The 21,350-nt window shown below is 41.2% G+C and overlaps 1 protein-coding gene across 10 annotated transcripts in view; it reads right to left on the bottom strand.

Moving 5' to 3' along the window:
- Nucleotides 1-21,350, bottom strand: part of LOC127581790 (coagulation factor XI-like) — a 91,714-nt gene that overhangs the window by 19,225 nt on the left and 51,139 nt on the right. For all 10 annotated transcript variants that reach the window (XR_007958014.1, XR_007958013.1, XM_052036511.1 and 7 more), the window contains 9 exons: nt 20,362-20,471; nt 18,089-18,248; nt 17,704-17,813; nt 16,174-16,333; nt 7,344-7,450; nt 5,736-5,886; nt 5,550-5,656; nt 4,242-4,419; nt 1,148-1,323 (listed from right to left, as the gene is read on the bottom strand). Coding sequence is in view for 8 of the 10 variants with exons in the window: in XM_052036511.1 (XP_051892471.1) it covers nt 1,148-1,323; nt 4,242-4,419; nt 5,550-5,656; nt 5,736-5,886; nt 7,344-7,450; nt 16,174-16,333; nt 17,704-17,813; nt 18,089-18,248; nt 20,362-20,471 (1,259 nt within the window). In the remaining 2 variants the exon portion in view is untranslated. The remainder of the gene's footprint in view (nt 1-1,147; nt 1,324-4,241; nt 4,420-5,549; nt 5,657-5,735; nt 5,887-7,343; nt 7,451-16,173; nt 16,334-17,703; nt 17,814-18,088; nt 18,249-20,361; nt 20,472-21,350) is intronic.

Below are 21,350 nucleotides of genomic sequence, written 5' to 3'. Positions count from 1 at the left end.
CAGCTTCTTCACCTCCACCATCAGATTTCTGAATGATCCATGAACCCATGAACACCTCCTCATTATTCTTTTTTTGCACTATTTATTTATTTTCATAATTGATAGATTTTTATATCTTTGCTCTGTACTGCTGCTGCAAAACAACAAATTTCACTTTATATGTCAATGATAATAAATCTGATTCTGATTCTGATTCTGATTCTCAAAGCATTTCTGGGGCCAAAGCAAAGTGTGCTGTGCCCTCGAAAAATCAGGATAACCCAGAGGAGAATAATTTTGTGCACATTTCTGGGTGCCTTGGCACACATGAGGAAACTTGCCCCTGAATTTTCAGCAGGATTTTCATTCTCCCTAGCACTTTCTTACAAAAATATAAGTTGACCAAATGAAGTCGTCAATGGTGCAAAATGCAAATTTCACTCAAGTGACAGTTCTTAGTTATTTAAAGATTAACCAGGATTTTAGCCCTTGAAATCATGCATTTTAAAGGGCCAATAATCAAACTGCATTGCTTGTGTCACAGACCTTCTGCAACATCAATACAACCACACAAGTGTGTCTTGAGTACTTTGATCATGTCCTTTTAACAGCTGCCTGCAGTGATTGCAATTGCTGTGCATCACGCTGGGGACTTGTAACACATCTGAAAGAAATGCAGCACTGAAACTGACAATGTCAACTTCACCACGGTGTTACATAGAGAAATCCAACACTGTTCTGTGAACCTCACAATTGAAAATGTTAGTCTTAATTTTCACAAACAGCATAATGGTGACCTTCTTCTTTGAGGCTTTACATAAAACGCATTTTTGAGCAAACTTTTGTCAATCACCCCATCATCTTTCCCATTGGTTTTAAATACACCATCAGGGAAAGCTGTGGGTTTTACTACATTAGATATAAACATTAGTTATAAAAGATCTGCTGAAATCACAAGTTTTTTATGTTACTGTATATTTTCAATTATGGTATTAAAATTAATTTGACTGTCCAAAATTTTAACATTTTTGATAAAACTAAGTTGCACGTACAAGATGTGGATCGTTTAGAATTTAAATTTAGAATCTGTGTGCATATTTGGAATATTATAGGGATAAATGTCAAATATTTATAAATTGTATAAATTAATTTGCATCCTCACACTTACCATTAAAGACAATAGCTTGCTTGAGTTTGAGGAGAGCAATGTCACAATCCATCGTCTCACTGTTGTAATTTTCATGGATAATTATCTTTTCAATTTTGTGGAAAGTGATTTTGTTTGTAATATCAGATAACTTTGTTATACCAGCATATATTCTCCACTTTCTGAGATCCTCAGTCCTGTTCAAATGCATGTTTTAATCATCAATATATTAAAATATTATATTCAAATCTATAATGTCAACACCTGCAATACTAATTAAAAGGGCTAATTTTAAGCCAAAGAAACAGCAAAAATTTCCAAAATGTTTGTTATGATGGCAACAGCAATGGATAAAGATATTACAAAGAATCATTCTCTATTTTATGTACCAACAGATCACCATGTGGCATTTTCAATGGAGAACTGAGTTTTTTTTTAAAACAGTTGCCTAAATTTTGGATTTCATCCTTTTTGCGGAGGCTAAACTGGCAGTGCTTTTAGTGCTAATCTCTATTTGGTTTCCCAGGCAAAAAAAGTTGTGAAGTAAGCCAATTACTTCACCAAAGACATTTGAAACAGTGTTAAACTGGTTTATCCGCATAATCGTGTACTCAGGCAGGGCCTGGGCATCTCCTGACAAGACCAGACTCTGTTGAATGCAGCTTCCAACAATGTGCTATGCACTTAGCTGAGAAAGGTGCACACTACCCACAGCAGCTAGACACCAGCAATGCACCTATGGCTGACATGCAGGAGAAAAAGGCTGCAGAGCTGCTACATTCATTCAAAGAGATCCAGCATTCTCATCAGAAGAGGGAGGTCAGATATACCAAGAGGGCCAGAAGACCTGCAGAGACCATCAAAGCAAAAGCCTTGTCAGGAGGTGGCTACAGTTGACTTACCCAGGCAGGAGAATCCCCACTCAGGGATAGTAAGAAATTCATTCATTGATATGTTAGGATCAGTTTCCCATTAGTCCTACAGATTAGTTCTCTACTCCAATGGAAGACGAAGTGCAACATTATGATAAGAAAAATTGTAAAAAGTGTTGGGATGATGATGCAGCCCTGCTTGACATTGCATTGTGATTGGATCTGCTGTTAACATATTTCTTAAAATCACTGGTTGCTTTCCATCATGAAACAAGTGTAAGATGGAGACAAGTTTCTGTCTCCATCTCGATGAGACTCCAGAAAACAGGCACCACTTCCCATATCTGGGAAAGCCTCAAATAAATGGTGGAAGGCGCACACCATCTCACAAACTACTCATCTGCCCATCCTGCCAAACACACCCTGCCCCAAAAGTGCTGCAGACTGCAGGCCGCACTTGGGCCTCATCAGCTAAAACTGGAGGGGAAGCAAGTTACCCTCAATTTCAAGGGACTGCCTAAGAAGAAGGTGGTATTATGACCAGTGCATATGGACCTACTAAATAATGTGTGGGGAATTATTATGTATCATCTCAATTCCCTGGTGAACTGGGTCGGTCTGCAGGTGTGGAGAGTCTCATTTTGTTCAGTTTGGTTTGGTTTACTATTGTCACTTGTACCGAGATACAGTGAAAAACTTGTCTTGCATACCAATCGTACAGATCAATTAATTACACAGTGCAGTTACATTGGGTTAGTACAGAGTGCATTGATGTAGTACAGGTAAAAACAATAACAGTACAGAATAAAGTGTCACAGCTACAGAGAAAGTGCAGTGCAATAAGGTGCAAGGTCACAACAAGGTAGATCGTGAGGTTATAGTCCATCTCATCGTTCCGGGAGTCGGGTCCGCTTCGTAGTTGTTCCTGGAGGTCGGAAGATCGCCAGCCCTGGATTGTAGACTATGATTAGTAAGCTGCTTAAGAAAACTATATCTCTGAGGAATCCCTTATTGTCAGTTCAGTCAATACTTCCTTCCCCGGCTCTGCTGGGAGATGAGGCTGGTGGTGTTCTGCAAGATCTTCCCTCTTGTCACCTTCTTTGTCTTTCTGTTCCTTTCACTTCTGCTGTTCTTCTGCTGTGCCTTATGGCTCTTAGTGCTCTGTGTGCTGTTTTTCCTTTGGCACCAACTACTGTCCTCAGGACACTAAGTTGTGCGGCATACAGCACACAACAGTGAGGTCTCCACATATGCAGTGCATGTAATGCAGGGTTCCCCAGATTAAAGCAGGTACCAGAACGTAATTTCCAGAAGACCAATGGTATTTCCCACAACAGTGCTTGGCACCAGTGGGACAACTGCAGATAAGTGTCAGAAGCCAGAGAGATAGAGGATAGCCCTCCTCCGCCAAGATCCATCCCTCTGGGCAGTGCTAGCTGTATAAAATTTCTGGCATTACCATCTTCCTGAGGGCGGTGACCCTGGATGTGCTTCCCAGAAACGTGGCATTGACATCAAGAAAATCTTCTCATTATCCACAACCATGTGTCCATTTATAGAATGGAAACCCTTTCTGTTCAGCAAAAGGTCCAGGTTATTAATGGGAACTTTTACTGACAAAAACGGGAACTCAAGGCTGCAAGCAACTCTGTCAAACCCACTGCCCTTAGATTCAACCTGTTCCTCAGCGAAATGGAAATGGACGAACCCACCTCTGCAAAGGTACAGTCTCTCTGATGCATCTTTGTCTCTCATAATTTTATTAACCTATCAGGTCTCCCCTCAGCCTCTGACACTCCAAAGAAAACAACCCAAGTTTGTCCAACCTCTCCTTATATCTTATACCCTCTAATCCAGACAGCATCCTGGTAAACCTCACCTGTACCCTTTCCAAAGCCTCCACATCCTTCCTGTAATGGGGTGACCAGACTTGCACACAATACTCCAAGTGGAGTCTAACCAATATTTTATACAGCAGCAACATGACTTCCTTACTATTATACTCAATCCCTCAACCAACGAAGGCAAGCATGCCATACATCTTCTGTACCACCCTACCTACTTCTGTGGCCACTTTCAGAGAGCTATGGACTTGGAGCCCAAGATTTCTCTGTATATCAATGCTGTTAAGAAATGGTGTTCATAAGAGTAAAGACAAATTTTTCTGTTCCGGGAAATAGAATTGTCATAGGCATTAAGGCATTTAACAAGTGGTATTTCACTTCTGGAGGCAAAAGTCATACCTTTCAAAGCAGTGAGCAGCTGTGATAATCCAATGATCAGATATAATGGATCCCCCACAGAAATGTCTGAATTCATCCTTTTGGTCAATGTGGATAGAAATTTGCCATGGCCACTCACCAGGAAGAGAAACATTTCCACCAGAAACATGGGATTTTGGTTGATTGACTTTACCACAAGCTGGAATTAATCCATTTAACAAATTCATTGTCAGTGCATGAGAATGTTGATAATGCTATTCAATGCTATATTACAGGGCCAAATTGTGCCAAATGTGGCTTGCTGTACTGAAGGGAACAGTCAGTATACAGCCACTCTTAGATACGTGGGTCCCAGACTTACACAGAACCTTTGTAGGAGATGCTGGGGAATACCCCACTGCCATCCTACACCAGCCACACATTGTGCGGGGTTAAAGTCCCATTCGCCTGAGTGAGGCTTCCCAAGCAGGAAAATAAAACAGAAAAAGATGTTTATTTTTTATTTGATTTATTTTATATTAATATTTTAATCAATTGTTGATATTTTAATGTTTCAATTAAATTTTTATTAATTTTTATCTTTTGAATCATTTACAGCAATTTTAATAATTTGTAAATGTCTCTATCAGGGACCGAAAAAAATGACTCAGCAGTATGTATTCTAAACCATGGTCACTCCACCTTGCCCTGGTCACTACAGAGATCTTACTGCACCTTGCCCTGGTCACTGCAGAGATCTCACTCCACCTTGCCCTGGTCACCGCAGAGATCTCACTCCACCTTGCCCTGGTCACTGCAGAGATCTCACTGAAGTCAAGGCATCAAAATCATTGATTCAGTACATAAGTCGTCTGCTTTTCATATTTCATGTGCAGCATGGCTTTCATTGTAGACGAGCTGGTCACATTTGCATGGGTCATGCACGAGAACCATGAGTATATCTTCATCTAACAGTCCCTTTCACTCAGTAACCAGCTTTGTTTTATCATGGTGGCTAAAATGCAACCTGCATATCAGACTGCCACAGAATGAAGACAACACAGCTGTGGAAGGAGACTGGACATTGACCTACATGATGAATTTCCAATGGTCCTGCAGATTGCAAGCTGATTGATATCATGATCCTTCTGTTTTGAACATTTCAATGGACCTAAATGCTGATACCTTTATCAAAATGGTGTCTTGTTCCACACACATCATGGTTGCTATCTGGAGCTGTAAGGGTACTCATACTGCTCAAAAAAGCACAAATGATCCAAATTCCTTGACAGTCCTCTTTACAGGGAATTTAAGATTCTTTAGTTTTCACTCGATAAAAAAATTACTTACTTTGGTTCAATGTGCACAGCCTCAAAGAAAAGCCAGAGATCGCTCCAATTGATTCATCTATTTTGGATGGTAAGCCATTATCAGACTTTTGTAAATAGCAACTGTACCTAAAACAAAGGAAAATAGTCATCAGTGGCCTTCAATGTTTTAAAATTGGAAAGCTTGAAGCAAAATAAAATGTTTTACATTTCCTGGTCGTAGGTCTCTTCAAAGGTAAAAAATTGGCACTGTCTGTGGTCTGTGCAACTTTCCTGACAGTCCCCATAACTCTCAACTTGTTTAACTTGCAGTACTTTCCCTTCAAATGATCTGTTATAAAAAACATTGGATTCACAATCTGTAAAATAAATACATTGGAATTGAACATTCGTGCCAGCAGAAAAGAGGAAGAATACAAGAGCCCACATTTGAATATTCACTGAGATTGCAATAAAAAGATGGCAAGCAATACAAAGGTCTCTTCCACAGCAAAGAGATGAGCCCCGGTTATTTCATTTTGGTTAAGACATAATTTTTGATAGCAGATTCATCTGTGTATTTCTGGAATATAACCATTTACCTGCATCTATTTCATTACTAGCGAAAAAGTGAAGCATCTTCCAATAACACCCAGGTGCAGAATAGTCCAATCTGTAATGCTGTGATAACAGTCCCAATTCTGTTTTGCCCACAAAACTGGCAAAAAAAATGAGCTTCAGCACACCATTACTTAAGTTCATTGTCATTTGGGCCTCAAGTGCTGGGAATGTTGCCTTGTTGACTGGGCAGGCCAAGTCATTCGCATTCCAGGCACCAGACTCCCAAATAGACACTCTGTTCTGAGCTCCTAAAATTGAATTAATATTTATCTGAGAAGGAGAAATTTGAAGGTCTGTGGGGTAAGAGCAAGGGACTGGGACTAAGTTCATAAAGCTAACACAAACACAATGGTCTCCTTTCCATTTCATAATTCTATAAAGACTGCTCAGCTGATCCATGATAGAAAAGGCTGGAACAACTTGGGACTTAAGCATCAAAAGGAAAGGTCTGAGACATGATCTTAGAGTGTGTAGGGAAGGTTGAACTGTTATAATAAGTGGGATCGCACTATGCACAGCACATGCCTTCCTGGCTGCTGTACTGGACCCATGGTCGCACTTATCACTTGCCCTTGGGTCATGCTGATGACTGCCTGACAGTGTGGAATTCTCAGCCATCAGCACCAGTCAGCCCATCCCTCCAAACTAAAACACAGAGAAATAACAAGGGTTAAAACTGGCAGGGGACCAATTTTAGAAGTGATGGCAGAAAATTTATTTCATGTAGTAAAACTAATCAATGTGTGCTGTAAGTTTCCAGATAGAGTCGTGTAGGCACAAACACCGAAATCCTTTAAGAAATAATCAGGTGTTGAACTTGGTGTGCATTGTGTTCATTCCTCTCTGGATATATGATCAAGGAACTACTGTACTTTCCACCTCCGCAATTATCATGCAATGTCTCTCACAGTTTAGTTTTATTTTGGCAGCATGAGGCCAATACTGGGCAGGCCAAGTCATTCGCATTCCAGGCACCAGTCTCCCAAATAGACACTCTGTTCTGAGCTCCTAAAATTGAATTGATATTTGTCTGAGAAGGAGAAATTTGAAGGTCTGTGGGGTAAGAGCAAGGGACTGGGACTAAGTTGGCATCACTTACAAGAAAGTCCATAAAAAATATGGTTCGAATTTCTTAGATGCAAAAGGTATATGTAAGGTGAAAGCTGCTGGGAAAGAAAACATGGATAAGCTAGTAAAGGATAATGAATAAACGTACCAGGAAAGTCTCGGCAACTTCGCAGTGAATAACCAGTCACCACATGTGTCAATGGCGTGGTCAATGTAGGAAGTCCTGTGTTGGTTTTCTTCAAGTAGCACCAATTTCTGCAGACAAATTGAAATTGAATATAAATCTGTCACATCTTTTTTATTGTTTATAATTTATATTTATCAATTATTAATGTTGAGATTTAGCTTTATAGCTATTAAATATAGCACTTGTTTGTATGAGACTTTGAATCACTCAGTACTGTGTGTTTGACATGTGAGATCAAGATGCTGTAGTGGACTTGATCACTGTGCAATGTTTGACACTCTGTTGGGCTCTGATCCACAGTCCCATTCATCCTCCAGGCCCATTCACAGCCCCAACCACACGACCCTGATTTCCCCTCCCTCTGGGCTCTGATCTAACATGCCAATCTCTGGCTGTTGGCCTTTCTTCCTTTGGCCCTCCTTACCAAGCCTGCTCTCAGATTTACCCTCTATTTTCTCTGTAGGCTTCGCCATTGTAGGGAGGCAAGTAAGGACTTACAATATTGACAATGACTACGGCCTCAGCAGCTACTGAAATTCCAAGCAGGAAAATTCGCTGTTGCTGCACAACATGTGGCCTCTGCTACCTTGTGGGTTGGCATTGAAAACGATTATAAAACTAAAATTGTTGGAAATACTCATCAGGTCAGGCAGCTTCTTTGGTGCAACGGCTTCTTAAGCCACCCAGTTTTGGATATGGAATAAACAACAATTGCAAGCATCACCGTCATTCCATTAACACAGATTTTAAACTTTTTATCTTAGTAAAATTATAGATGTCTGACAACCAGTAAATCATAGAACATAGAACAGTACAGCACAATACAGGCCCTTTGGCCCACAATGTTGTGCCAACCTTTAAACCTCAGCTAAGACTATCTAATCCCTTCCTCCCACATATCCCTCTATTTTAAATTCCTCCATATGTTTATCTAGTAATCTCTCGAATTTGACAAATATACTGTCGTGGTTACCCGCAATAAATAGATGACCGGGAGAAGCAGAAGATTACTCAAGAAGTTAAACTTTTATTTGCAAAGAAAAGTTGTGACAGTCAGACAGCCAGTTACTAGTCACCCTCTGACTACTGCCCTCTCTGACTGCCCCTGAGCAAAGCTCAAGGACCTTTTTTTATACCTTTTTTCTTAGCTCAATTACATTGTTACAATCCATCACGTCCTCTCTTATCTTCACAGTTTCATCCGTTACCATATGCCTCCTTCCACAGTTGTCTCCTGGCTCACAACCATTTGTCTTTTGCCACAGTCATTTCCTGACTCAATCGCAGGGTGCCCCAATTATTTATGGGCATTGGGAGTACTGGTACTAGGCTACAGAACTATCAGTTATAAAACAATACTAGGCTTATTCGCTACAAGGCTAACAGTTATAAAACATTACAATGTGCCCCTATAACCTATGATTTCTGAGACTTGCTGGCATCTGGCTTATCAGTTAAAAAAAACTATCAGCTTCAGAACTGCTACAAGATCATTAGTCGCACTAACCCTAACGACCATTAGCTACACAATAGATCAACAGTGTCTTCCTAGGAATGAGCTAACCATGGTTTAATGAGCTACACTAAATCAAAAGTGTCTCCCTAGGAATGGGCTAACTATTTCTTTAATGAGCTATATTTTTTTATCGCACTAAGAGTTTCCTGCACTCGAACTGAAGAAGAAGGAGGCCCAGCGGCCATCTCCAGGCAGCGCATTCCATGCCCCAACCACTCTCTAGGTAAAAAAACCTTCCTCTGATATCTCCCTTGAACTTCCCACCCATTACTTTAAAGCCATGCCCTCTTGTATTGAGCATTGGCGCCTTGGGAAAGAGGCGCTGGCTGTCTACTCTATCTATTCCTCTTAATATTTTGGACACCTCTATCACGTCTCCTCTCATCCTCCTTCTCTTCAAAGAGTAAAGCCCTAGCTCCCTTAGTCTCTCCTCATAATGCATACTCTCTAAACCAGGCAGCATCCTGATAAATCTCCTCTGCACCTGTTATGTTTGTTCTTCATCAAGAGACAAACTTCGCGTGGGTTTAACATCTGAACATTTTATTAACCAACAACAGAGTGGCTTGCTTTCCCTCTCTTTTTACAGCCATTTCCTGTTCCCCCATGTGACCCCCTTGCACTGCCTGCTGGGAACTGTAGTTCTTTATTATAACTACATAACAACACATAATACATCTTCCCCCTTTAAAGAAAAACAAACACAATACTTTGTCCTTATAAACTTGCCAAGAACCCTTGTCCACTCAGCAGCTTTCAATCAGTCTCTGAGGTGGTTTAATGGTCCTTTTTGGTCTGTTGGTGTTTTCCTGGGAACATGTTCATTTTCTCCATATGCTGGCCCCTTTGGTGTACTGACAGGGGATGGGTCACAGCCATGGGTTGGAGCTTGTGGTCGGAGATCCACGCGGTTCCTCCTCAGAGGTGTCCCTCGCTCCGTCTGGATCTGGTATGAATGTGGATTTACTTCTTCTTGCACAATTCCTTGCATGGACTATGTGCCAGAATCATGATCTCAGATTCGCACTTGATCCTCAGGCTTCAGGACTGGTAGGCTTTTCGCTGCCTTGTTGTGATTCTGTTTCTGTTTTTCTTTTCCTTCCTCTTTAGCCTGTTTGACCTTGTGTGCTCCTTCAGGTGTCAACAGGTTTTCACGTATTGGAAGGTTAGTGCGTATACGTCGACCCATCAGCATTTGGGCTGGTGAAAGGCCGTTCTGCAGTGGCGGACTTCTGTACATCATTAGACTTCTGTGTAAATCCTCTCGTCCATCTTGCGCTTTCTTCATGAGGCCCTTCACCACCTTAACTGAACTCTCTGCTAGGCCATTAGATTTTGGGTGATGTGGGCTTGAGGTTATATGTAAAAACCCCCAAACATTGGCAAAGGATTCAAATTCACAGCTCGAAAATTGTGGACCATTGTCTGATAATACTTCACATAGAACTCCATGCCTCACAAACACAGCTTTCAGGAACATGATAACTGCTTTGCTGGATGTTGATTGCAGTGTCGCAACCTCTGGGTAATTGGAAAAGTAGTCTGTTACAACAATATGGCTCTTCCCATTACAGTCAAACAAATCCACTCCAAATTTGAAATACGGCCTGTCTGGTACAGGGTGTGGTGTAAGTGGTTCTGCTTGCTGCTTTGGTCTGTAGGTAAGGCATATTTCACATGAAGCAGTGGTCCGGCTGACGTCTTGGTTCATTCTTGGCCAGTACATCACTTCACGTGCTCTACGTTTACATTTTTCCTCCCCAAGATGCCCTTCGTGTATTTTCTGGAGCATCTCCTTGCTTGCTGACACTGGAATCACAAACCTGTTCCCTTTGAAGACCATATCCTTCACTACTGACAGTTCAGCTCTGTGTGCCCAATAATCCCGAATACACATTGGACAGTCATCCTTTGCTGCTGGCCATCCTTTCCTTATTGCATTATTGAGTACTTACGTTGTTTCATCTGCCTCTGCTACTTTCCTAATCTGCTCTGTTCTGTCTGGAGTTACTGGAAGAGAGGTGACAATCATGTCAACATAGGCCTGTATATCTGCATTAACCTGTTGGTCACTCTTTTCTGTCTTGTTGACCGCTCAAGACAGCACATCAGCAGCAAACATATATTTTCCCGGTGTGCAGATCATTTTCACATCATATTTCTGCAGCCTTATCAACATGCGCTGTATCCTCATGGGACAGTCATTCAGTGGTTTGGACATGATTGAGACCAATGGTTTATGGTCTGTCTCCACTTCAATAGCTTGCCCATAGGTGTACTGATGGAACCTTTCACATGCATATGCACTGGCGAGAAACTCTCTCTCTATCTGTGCATAGTTGGCTTCAGCACTTGTTAAAGCCCTTGATACATAGGCCACAGGTTGCCATGTGCCATCATGCTGCTGCAGTAGTACTGATCCAAGGCCATGCCGGGATGCATCAGCTGATATCCTGATACACCTTTCCGGATCATAAAACTTCAGCACGGGCTCTTCAGTTAGGACCTTTTTCAACATCTGGAAACACTCTTCTTGCTCATGAGACCAAATCCATTCATTTTGTTGCTCAAGGAGTGACCCAAGTGGTGCTGACACTATTGGCAGTCAAGGGATGAACCTAGCCAGGTAAGTCACCATCCCTAAGAAACACCTCACCTCCTCTTTGCTTTGGGGCCTCTCCATGTTTTCAATGGCTGACATCTTTCTTCAGTCAGGCTTCACTCCCTTTTCAGATATGACAGCTCCTATGAAGATCAGTGTCTTAACACCAAACTCACATTTCTCTTTATTTAATTTCAAATTGACATTCCTTGTCACGTCAAGCGTTTGTCTCAGTCGAATGTCACGTTCGTCCTTGGTGGACCCCCAGACAATGATGTCATCCATCATGGTCTCGATACCAGGTATGCCCTCAAAAATCATGTAGATGATTTTATGGTAGACTTCTGGTGCGGACAGGATCCCATATGGCAGCCGAAGATAGCAGTATCTTCCCTGTGGTGTTTTAAAAGTACACAGTCTCGAACTTGCCTCATCAAGCTTCATCTGCCAAAACCCAGATGATGCGTTGAGCTTGCTAAACCATTTGGCACCTGAAAACCGGGACATGATCTCCTCCCACATTGGCAATTTAAAATGCTCTCTCTTGGCTTTATTGAGATCTCTTGGGTCTAGACATATCCGCAATGCTCCAATTATTTTTGCACAATGACCAGTGAACTCACCCAATCTGTTGGTTCTTCAATTTTCTGCATAACATTCATTCGTTCCATGCATGCTAGTTCTTGTTTATGTTTATCTCTAAGTTGAAATGGAATTTTCCTGCATGCATGGACAACAGGAGCCACTGTCTTATCTATGTGAATTTTGTGTACACCAGTAAGCATCCGAGCCCCTCAAAGACATCTGCATACTTTTCCATGAGTGTTGTGTGGTCATCTTTGGCGTGTGAAGCTACTATGAAAACTCTTTTCACTGGGTTGAGCTTTTCACATGCACTCAGACCTAATATTGGCTGTACTCTCTTTTCTACAATCAGTAGCTGTGATTTTAAGTGATGCCCCTTTTACTGGAACCTTCTCTCCAGTGTAGCCTGTCACTTTTAACTTCACAGGGTAAATCTTACTCTTTACTATGAGAGTCTTATAATTATCCATGGATAACAGATTCACCTGAGCTCCGGTGTCAAGCTTGAATGGAATTACTGTCTCATTCACAGTTACTGGAACAATCCATTCTGTTTTATCAGCAGCCACAGTCTGTACAGAATCCACAAAGAATTCCTCCATTTCCTCATCAACTATGTGAACCTTCCCTTGTTAGCCCCAGCTTTGCAGCACCTTGCAAAGTGATTCTTCTTCCCACAGTATTGCAGGACTTTCCACAAGCAGGACACATCTTTGGAATGTGTCTACCTCCACATCCACTGCATTTGCTGTTTGAGCCTTCCTCTTTGCTTTGCTGTTGCTTTCGGAAATGCCTTGTATGCTGCTTCTCTGTTTTCACAGCATGCACTGTTGTGTCTGCCCTGTGCAGCTCCTTAGCTTGTGCTTATGTGGTTTCTGCTGACCTACACATATTGACTGCTTTTTCCAGGGTCAAATCTTTTTCACACAACAGTCTTTCTCTGAGTCCATTATCTGGAATTCCACAAACTATTCTGTCTTTAACTAGTGAGTTTCTCAAATCTCCAAATTCACAAGACTTACTCAGTGTGTGAAGCTCAGCCAAGTATTGGTCGAAGCTAACACCTTGTTTCTGGTCACAGGAAAAAAAATTCTCTCTCTCAAATGTGATGTTTTTACTTGGGATAAAATACTCCTCAAATTTTTTCATCAAAGTGCCCAACTCAAAAGTTGTCTCATCAATTTGAAAGCTATTATAGATGTCCAAAGCATCTTTGCCAATCATGTGCAGAAAAATAGACGCTTTCAATTTTTCATCATTCCCGCTTGCTCCACTAGCATCTAAATATATGTTGAATCACTGGTTGAAGCACTTGCAATTATCGGTTAGATTGCCAGTAAACTGCATAGACGTGGGAGGACTTAGCTTATCCATAACGGGAATGCTCAGCCTCTCACCTAAACCTCTCATGGCAAATCCGGTGACTGCCAAACTTCAGGAACAATGTGCTCCCTCACCACGCCGGCCAGCTTTTTCTCCTTCTTATTATAGCTTTTCTTTCATACTTACTGAGTCTCTTTCTCAACTGCACACAGTATTCACCTACTCTCCCTGTTCAGACCTCACACCAACTTCTGACACCATGCTATGTTTGTTCTTCATCAAGAGACAAACTTCGTGTGGGTTTAACATCTGAACATTTTATGAGCCAACAACAGAGTGGCTTGCTTTCTCTCTCTTTTTACAGCCACTTCCTGTTCCTCCATGTGACCCCTTGTGTTGCCTACTGGAAACTGCAGTTCTTTATTATAACTACATAATAACACAGCACCCTTTCCATCGCTTCCACATCCTTCCTATAATGAGGCGACCAGAACTGGACACAGTACTCTAAGTGTGGTCTAACCTAAGTTTTATAGAGCTGCATCATTACCTCGTGGCTCTTAAACTCAATCCCTCAATTTATGAAAGCTAACATCCCATAAGCTTTCTTAACTACCCTATCCACCTGTGAGGCAACTTTCAGGGATCTGTGGATGTGGTCGTCCAGATCCCTCTGCTCCTCCGCACTACCAAGAATCCTGCCATTAACTTTGTACTCTGCCTTGGAGTTTATCCTTCCAAAGTGTACCACCTCACACTTCTCTGGATTGCACTCCATCTGCCATTTCTCAGCCCAGCTCTGCATCCTATCAATGTCCCTCTGCAATCTTTGACAATCCTCTACACTATCCATAACACCACCAACCTTTGTGTCGTCTGCAAACTTGCCAACCCACCCTTCTACCCCCTCATCCAAGTCATTAATAAAAATCATGAAAAGCAGAGGTCCCAGAACTGAACTTTTGGGACAGCACTAGTCACAGCCCTCCAATCTGAATGCACTCCCTCCACCACAACCCTCTGCTTTCTACAGGCAAGCCAATTCTGAATCCACATGGCCAAGCTTCCCTGGCTCCCATGCCCTCTGACCTTCTGAAGAAGCCTACCATGTGGAACCTTGTCAAATGCCTTACTAAAATCCATGTAGGCCACATCTACTGCACTACCCTCATCAATCTGTCTGGTCACCTCCTCAAAGAACACTATCAGGCTTGTGAGACATGATCTGCCCTTCACAAAGCCATGCTGCCTGTCCCTGATCAAACCATGATTCTCTAAATGCCCATAGATCCTATCTCTAAGAATCCTTTCCAACAGCTTGCCCACCACAGACGTAAGCCTCACTGGCCTAATTCCCTGGACTATCCCTACTACCTTTTTTTGAATAAGGGGACAACATTTTCCACCCTCCAATCCTCTGGTACCATTCCCATGGACAACGAGGACTCAAAGATCCTAGCCAAAGGCTCAGCAATCTCCTCCCTCGCCTCACGGAGCAGCCTGGGGAATATTCCGTCAGGCCCTGGGGACTTATAGAACCATAGAACTATAGAACAGTACAGCACAATACAGGCCCTTCACCCCTCCATGTTGTGCCGACCTTTAAACCTCGCCTAAGACTATCTAACCCCTTCCTCCCACATATCCCCCTATTTTAAATTCCTCCATATGCTTATCTAACAACCTCTTGAACTTGACCAACGTACCTGCCTCCACCACCACCCCAGGCAGTGCATTCCATGCACCAACCACTCTCTGGGTAAAATACCTCCCTCTGATATCTCCCTTGAATTTTCCACCCACTTATCTGTCCTAATATTTTCTAACAGCTCCAACACATCCTCTCTCTTGATATCAACATACTCTAGAACATTACCCTTACCAACACTGTCCTCAGCATCGTCAAGACCTCTCTCTTTGGTGAAGACTGAAGAGAAGTATTCATTGAGAACCTCATCCACTTCCACAGCTTCCAGGCACATCTTCCCACCTTTGTCTCTAATCGGTCCTACCTTTACTCTCGTCATCCTTCTGCTCTTCACGTATGTGAAGAAAGCCTTGGGATTCTCCTTAACCCTACTCGCCAAAGCCTTTTCATGTCCCCTTCTTGCTCTCCTCAGCCTCTTCTTAAGTTCCTTCCTTGCTACCCTATATTCCTCATGAGCCCGATCTGATCCTTGCTGCATAAACCTTTTTGCCTTGCTGCCTAATCACTTTTATAATTTATTATTAGTGTTAGACTGAGTGCCTATATAGGCTCGAACAGAAGATGTAATGGTGAAAAAAAGCATAAAGAAGTTTTACAGGTATCTCCTAGGCTACCAGCAATACAACAGTGCACTAGATATCTGAAGGTAGAGCTTAGGTACTATTTTATGGTGGGTAAAAATGCCTCCCACTGGAAATGCAGCAGAGTTTATTAAGGTGAAATATTAAGGCATGAATATTTAATATATATCCTCAACATACATTCAATACTTATCATTATACTCGAGGAATTTTAGTTATTTAATGAAAATGTTACTTCATTAGAAAGAAACATAATGATTTCAGTCTAATAACATTCCAGTTCCCCTGATGAAAGGTCAATGCTCTGAAACATTTGATCCACCCCTCTCTACACAGATGCTGGCTGACCTGCTGAGTATATCCAGAGTTTTCTGTTTTTAATTCACATTTCTGTTATTTACGATATCTTGCACTAATGCACAGCTCACCTGAACAAAGCAAATAAAATATTCTAATATGTTTTAACTAGAACTTACTTCCTGGAATCCTTGGTCCATGTGTTTCTTAAGTATGTGAAAAACAAACAATTGGGGTAGTATGTGCAAATTAGTTGGCATGTTTCAGCACTGGGAGCCAGCACATTCTTAATGTCATTTCCAGGGAAATCAACATTTTGCAAAAGTGTTTTTTCGCAAACTGCATAGTCAATAAAATAAAAAAAGGGCTTCAGTGAATTATAAAAAACCTATAACATGTTTTAAATGACCAACAATAACAGAATAAGAAAGAAAGACTCAGTTTACGTAACACCTCAGGACCTCTTCAGGTACTTTTCTGTCAATGAAGCATTACTGAAGAGTGAGTGTGTGTGTGTGTGTGTGTGTGTGTCTGTCTGTGTATACGCTCACATGCACAGTAAAATCCCACGAAAATAACTATATGATAACTTGCAGGTGGAAGTAATGTTGTTTAGACACATTGAGTCATAAATTTGTAGATCACAGAAATGGCCCCTTGGGCCCACCATATCCATGCTGACCTTTTTACCCATCTATTCTAATCCCACCCACCTACATTGCTTACCAAAATACTAGGAATTACACTCCACTTTCTACTCTGTCTTAAAATTTTGAATTTGAAGGATAATAATTAATCTGACAATTTAAAGGTGTTCTTCATATCAGATAATCTATACATTAAGCCTTTGGAAAATGATATGCCAATCAGACATGCACCCAAAAGTATATTAAAGTGAGGAGCCGACAAATTTGAGGTGAGCACTTCTTGCTCCCCTGATCCTATCAGATTGAAAATGGATTGAAGGTATAAACCCATCTTTTGCTCCACTAGTTACACAGATGTCTGAAGTCAGGTAAAAATAATGAACACCAAAATAATGAACATCAAATTTTGGCCAATTAATTGCCACCCCAAATCAATGCACACCAACAAATAAACTTCGAATACTCTCAGAGTAGCTGAGTGCCGTATCTAACATAGTGCCATCACAATTCAAAGGGAGAAGCATATTAATATCCAAAGCATAGAAATTAGGAGCAGGAGTAGGCTATTTACTACTTCAAGCCTGCTCTCCCACTCAATATGATTATGGATGATCAACTAAATTCAGTATCCTATTCCTGCTTTCTCTCCATATCCCTTGATCCATTAGTTTTATATCTAACACCTTCTCATATATCTTTAAGAACTTGGCCTCAATAACCTTCTGTGGTAGAGAATTTGAGCAATCCTATCACAGTTTTCCAAATGCTTTGATATTACATTCTTAACAATGGACTCCAGCATTTTCCCCATGATGCAAGAATAGACCACTTCATTGTCTCTAATGGTTCTGATAAGTTCAAGTCACTTACAAAAGTAATGCCACTGCTATTTTTACCTCAATGTCCAACTCACCAATTTATAACTCATAAATAATGAATTGAGTTCAATCAGCTGTATCCAACAAAACTCAGCCTTATACAAAGTTCATAGATGTGTAGTTTAAAATCAGCTCCAATTAATTTATTTTGCACACTAAAATGTTGAAAAAGTCACTTCTTTACCTTGATCTGATAATCTGCATCCCTTTAAGGAAAATCCAGATACAACATTGTTGAGAAGATTAATTTTGCTTGGAGTTCCTTTTATACTCTGTTTCAAGTAGCATACCTGCCTTGAGAGGAGAAATACAAGAACACAGTAAACACCTTTATGTTCTGACAATCCAGATAAACTAATATTACTTAATCCTTGTTGGAATTTGATGTTGTTTATTCTGTTTCCATTTTTAGAGACTGCTGATAAATCTCAAATTCTATAAGTTACTATATTTATTCCAGGTTATGTGAGATCATAAAAAAGGCAGTTTTCGAATGTATATTTCGAAAAGCAGCATCAGTTTTTGAACTGCTTAGATACAGAAGGTGCTACATAAATTTATGAACCTACCGTTGAAGAGCTCTGTGATAACTTTGATTTACGTATGTGAAGAACTGGCACTGTTTATTATTTGTGCACTCTTTTTGACAATCCTGATAGTTTCTTGTATTAGAGTTATGAAAGTCTTCCCCTGGGAAATCTAAACCCTCGTAGACATCGGAGACACATGCTGAAAATTAATTTTAAAGTGGTGTCATAGAAAATATATACTCTGTAATTCTCAGTTATAAATATGTTTATTTATACAGTAAAAAAGCTATATTAATAGAAGAAAGAAATAAACCAGTAAAAATCAAAGGAAAACTGCAGATTCTGGAAATATAAAACAAAAACAGAAAATGCTGGAACTACTCAGCAAGTCAGGCCACATCTGTGGGAAGAGAAACAGTCAGTGTTTCAGGTTGGAGACCCTTTGTCAGAACTGTAAAGGAGACAAAACAAGCTTGTAAAGCTGCAGAAAATGTGACATGCCCATCCCTTACCCTCCCTGATGTCTGGTGGTGGAATCTCATTGAATGTGTGGAAGTTGTAACTTCTTCCAATCTAGTTCTATTGCAGTGAAACATACTACAAATGTTAATTGATCTTTGCATCAGATAATGATGATTTGATTGAATATTTCACTGGTTTTACTTTGAGTTTAAGGCAAATGCACATTTTTAAAAAAATTCCTGCATGAAAGTAAATATATTTGGACCTGGACAACATTTTAGCATGGATTGGAAAGTGATAAGTAACATTCATGCTATCACAAACAAGAGAGAGTCAAACCATCTACCCTTGACAATGAATCACATCAGGATCACCTAATCACCCAACATCATAGAACTGTATAGCACAGGAACAGGCCTTTCAGCCCACAATGTCAGTGCTGAACATAATGCCAAATTAAACTAAATCTCTTCTGCCTGCACGTGATCCAGATCCCTCCATTCCCTGCATTTTCGTGTGTCTGTCTAACAGCATCTTAAACACCACTCTCATATCTGCTTCCATCACTACCCTGGCAGCCTATTCCACCTACCGCTCTTCTGTGGAAAAAATTTGCCCCACACCTCTCTTTTAAACTTTACCCCTCTCACCCTAAGTGCATGTCATCCAGTACTTGACATTTTTACCCTGGGAAAAACATTCTGCCTACCCTATCTATGTCCCTCATAATTTTATAAACTTCTATCAGGTCTCCCTTCAGCCTCCGACGCTCCGAGGAAAATAATCCAAGTTTATCTAACCTCTCTTAATGGCTCATACCCTCTAATCTAGGCAGTGTCCTGGTAAATCTCTTCTGTGCCCTTTCCAAAGCCTTCACGTCCTTCTTGTAATTGGGTGACGAGAACTGCGCACAATATTCTAAGTGAGGCCTAACCAAAGTTTTATAAAGCTGCAACATGACTTCCTTACTCTTGTACTCAATGCCCTGATCAATTTCGGCAAGCATGCCATATACCTTTTTTACCACCCTGCCTATTTGCATGGCCACTTTCAGTGAGCTATGGACTTGAACCGCTAGATCCCACTGTACATCAAAGCTGTTAAGGTTCCTGCCATTAACTGTATACTATATCAAATGCTGTATCAATCAAATAACTGTACTGGAGATCAGCATTGATCAGAAATTCAAACAGATCAGCCACATAAATACAAGAGCAGGATATCCTGTGGTCAGTGTCTCACCTTATGACATCCCAAGGCCTTTCAACTATCTAGAACGTACATCAGGAGGATGACGCAATACTCTCTACTTGCCTGGTTGAGTGCAGCACCAACAACTCTCAAGAAACTCGACACCAGCAAGGACAAAGCGGCACGCTTTATTAGTACCCTATAGAGCATCCTAACCGTTCATTCCCTCCACCATCAGCACTCAGTCTCTGCATTGTGCACTCTCAATAAAATACACTATAATTACTCACCTATGGCAACTCTGATAGCATCTCCTAAGTCCATGACCTCCAGCACCAAGGAGCATAAAAGAAGCAGGTGCATGGGAACTACCGACAGGTTCCCTTCAACCATACACAGTCCTGACTTGGAACAATATTGCAGGGTTGTCATCCTGACTGAGTCTAAATCCAGGATTTCAGGACAGCAGCAGTTCAAGAAAGTGATCTCCTGATCTTCTCAAGGGCAATTAGGGATGGACAATAAACTCTGGCCTTGCTAGTGATAACCAGATCCCGAAAATGAATATTAAACTGAATTTTTAAAAATTGCATTTGTTCATTTGTGTCAAAAAACAACTTAAAAAAAACAAAACTAGAAGTGATTTCATATTTACTTACGACTTATCAGGGTCTTGCACCATTTGAGGGAAAACCCACTAACAACGTTTTGTAACATTGTTAACCTTGATGGCATTCCAGATGCAGTTTGCTTTAAATAACAGTAAAATCTGGAAAATATTCAGTTATAATGTTAGTTAACGTATTACAATCCATTGGTAGCCAAATAAATAAAGAGAAGCACAGTGAAATTCTAGCCACTTTTTAAATACCCTCCTAACCTTCTGAGTTGGTAGGAAGGAAGGCAAATGCAATGTTAGCATTCATTTCAAGAGAACCAAAACATAAAAGCAAGGATGTACTGCTGAGGCTTTATAAGGTGTTGGTCAGACCACATTTGGAATATTGTGAGTAATTTTGTGCCCTGTACCTAAGAAAAGATGTGCTGGCCCTGGAGAGGGTCCAGAGGAGGTTCACAAGAATGATCCCAGGAATGAAAGGCTTAACGTATGAAGACGTTTGATGCCTCTGGGCCCGTACTTGATGGAGTTCAGACGGATGTAGGGGGGATCTCATTGAAACCTACTGAATACTGAAAGGCCTGGATAGAGTGGAGAGGGTGTTTCTATTTGTAGGAGAGTCCAGGATCTGAGGGCACAGCCTCAGAATAAAGGGACGTCCCTTTAAAACTGAGATGAGGAGAAATTTCTTCAGCCAGAGGGTGGTAAATCATTGGAATCAGTTGCCACGGAGAACTGTGGAGGCCAAATCATTGGGTGTAGTGCAGCGGTTAGTGTAACACTATTACAGTGCCAGCAACACGAGTTCAATTCTGGCCACTGTCTGTAAGGAGTTTGTACGTCTTCCCGTGTCTGCGTGGGTTTCCTCTGGGTGCTTCGGTTTCCTCCCACTTTCCAAAGGCATGCAGGTTAGGAGCTCTGGGCATGTGATGTTGGCGCCGGAAGAGTGGCGACACTTGCGGGCTGCCCCCAGAACATTCTCAGTAACGCGAAAAGACGCATTTCACTGTGTGTTTCGATGTACATGTG

This window comes from Pristis pectinata, chromosome 2, assembly GCF_009764475.1.
Source record: "Pristis pectinata isolate sPriPec2 chromosome 2, sPriPec2.1.pri, whole genome shotgun sequence".
NCBI lineage: Eukaryota > Metazoa > Chordata > Chondrichthyes > Rhinopristiformes > Pristidae > Pristis > Pristis pectinata.
The sequence above is the reverse complement of the archived record's forward strand: the minus strand, read 5'-3'. Positions and strand labels throughout refer to the sequence as shown.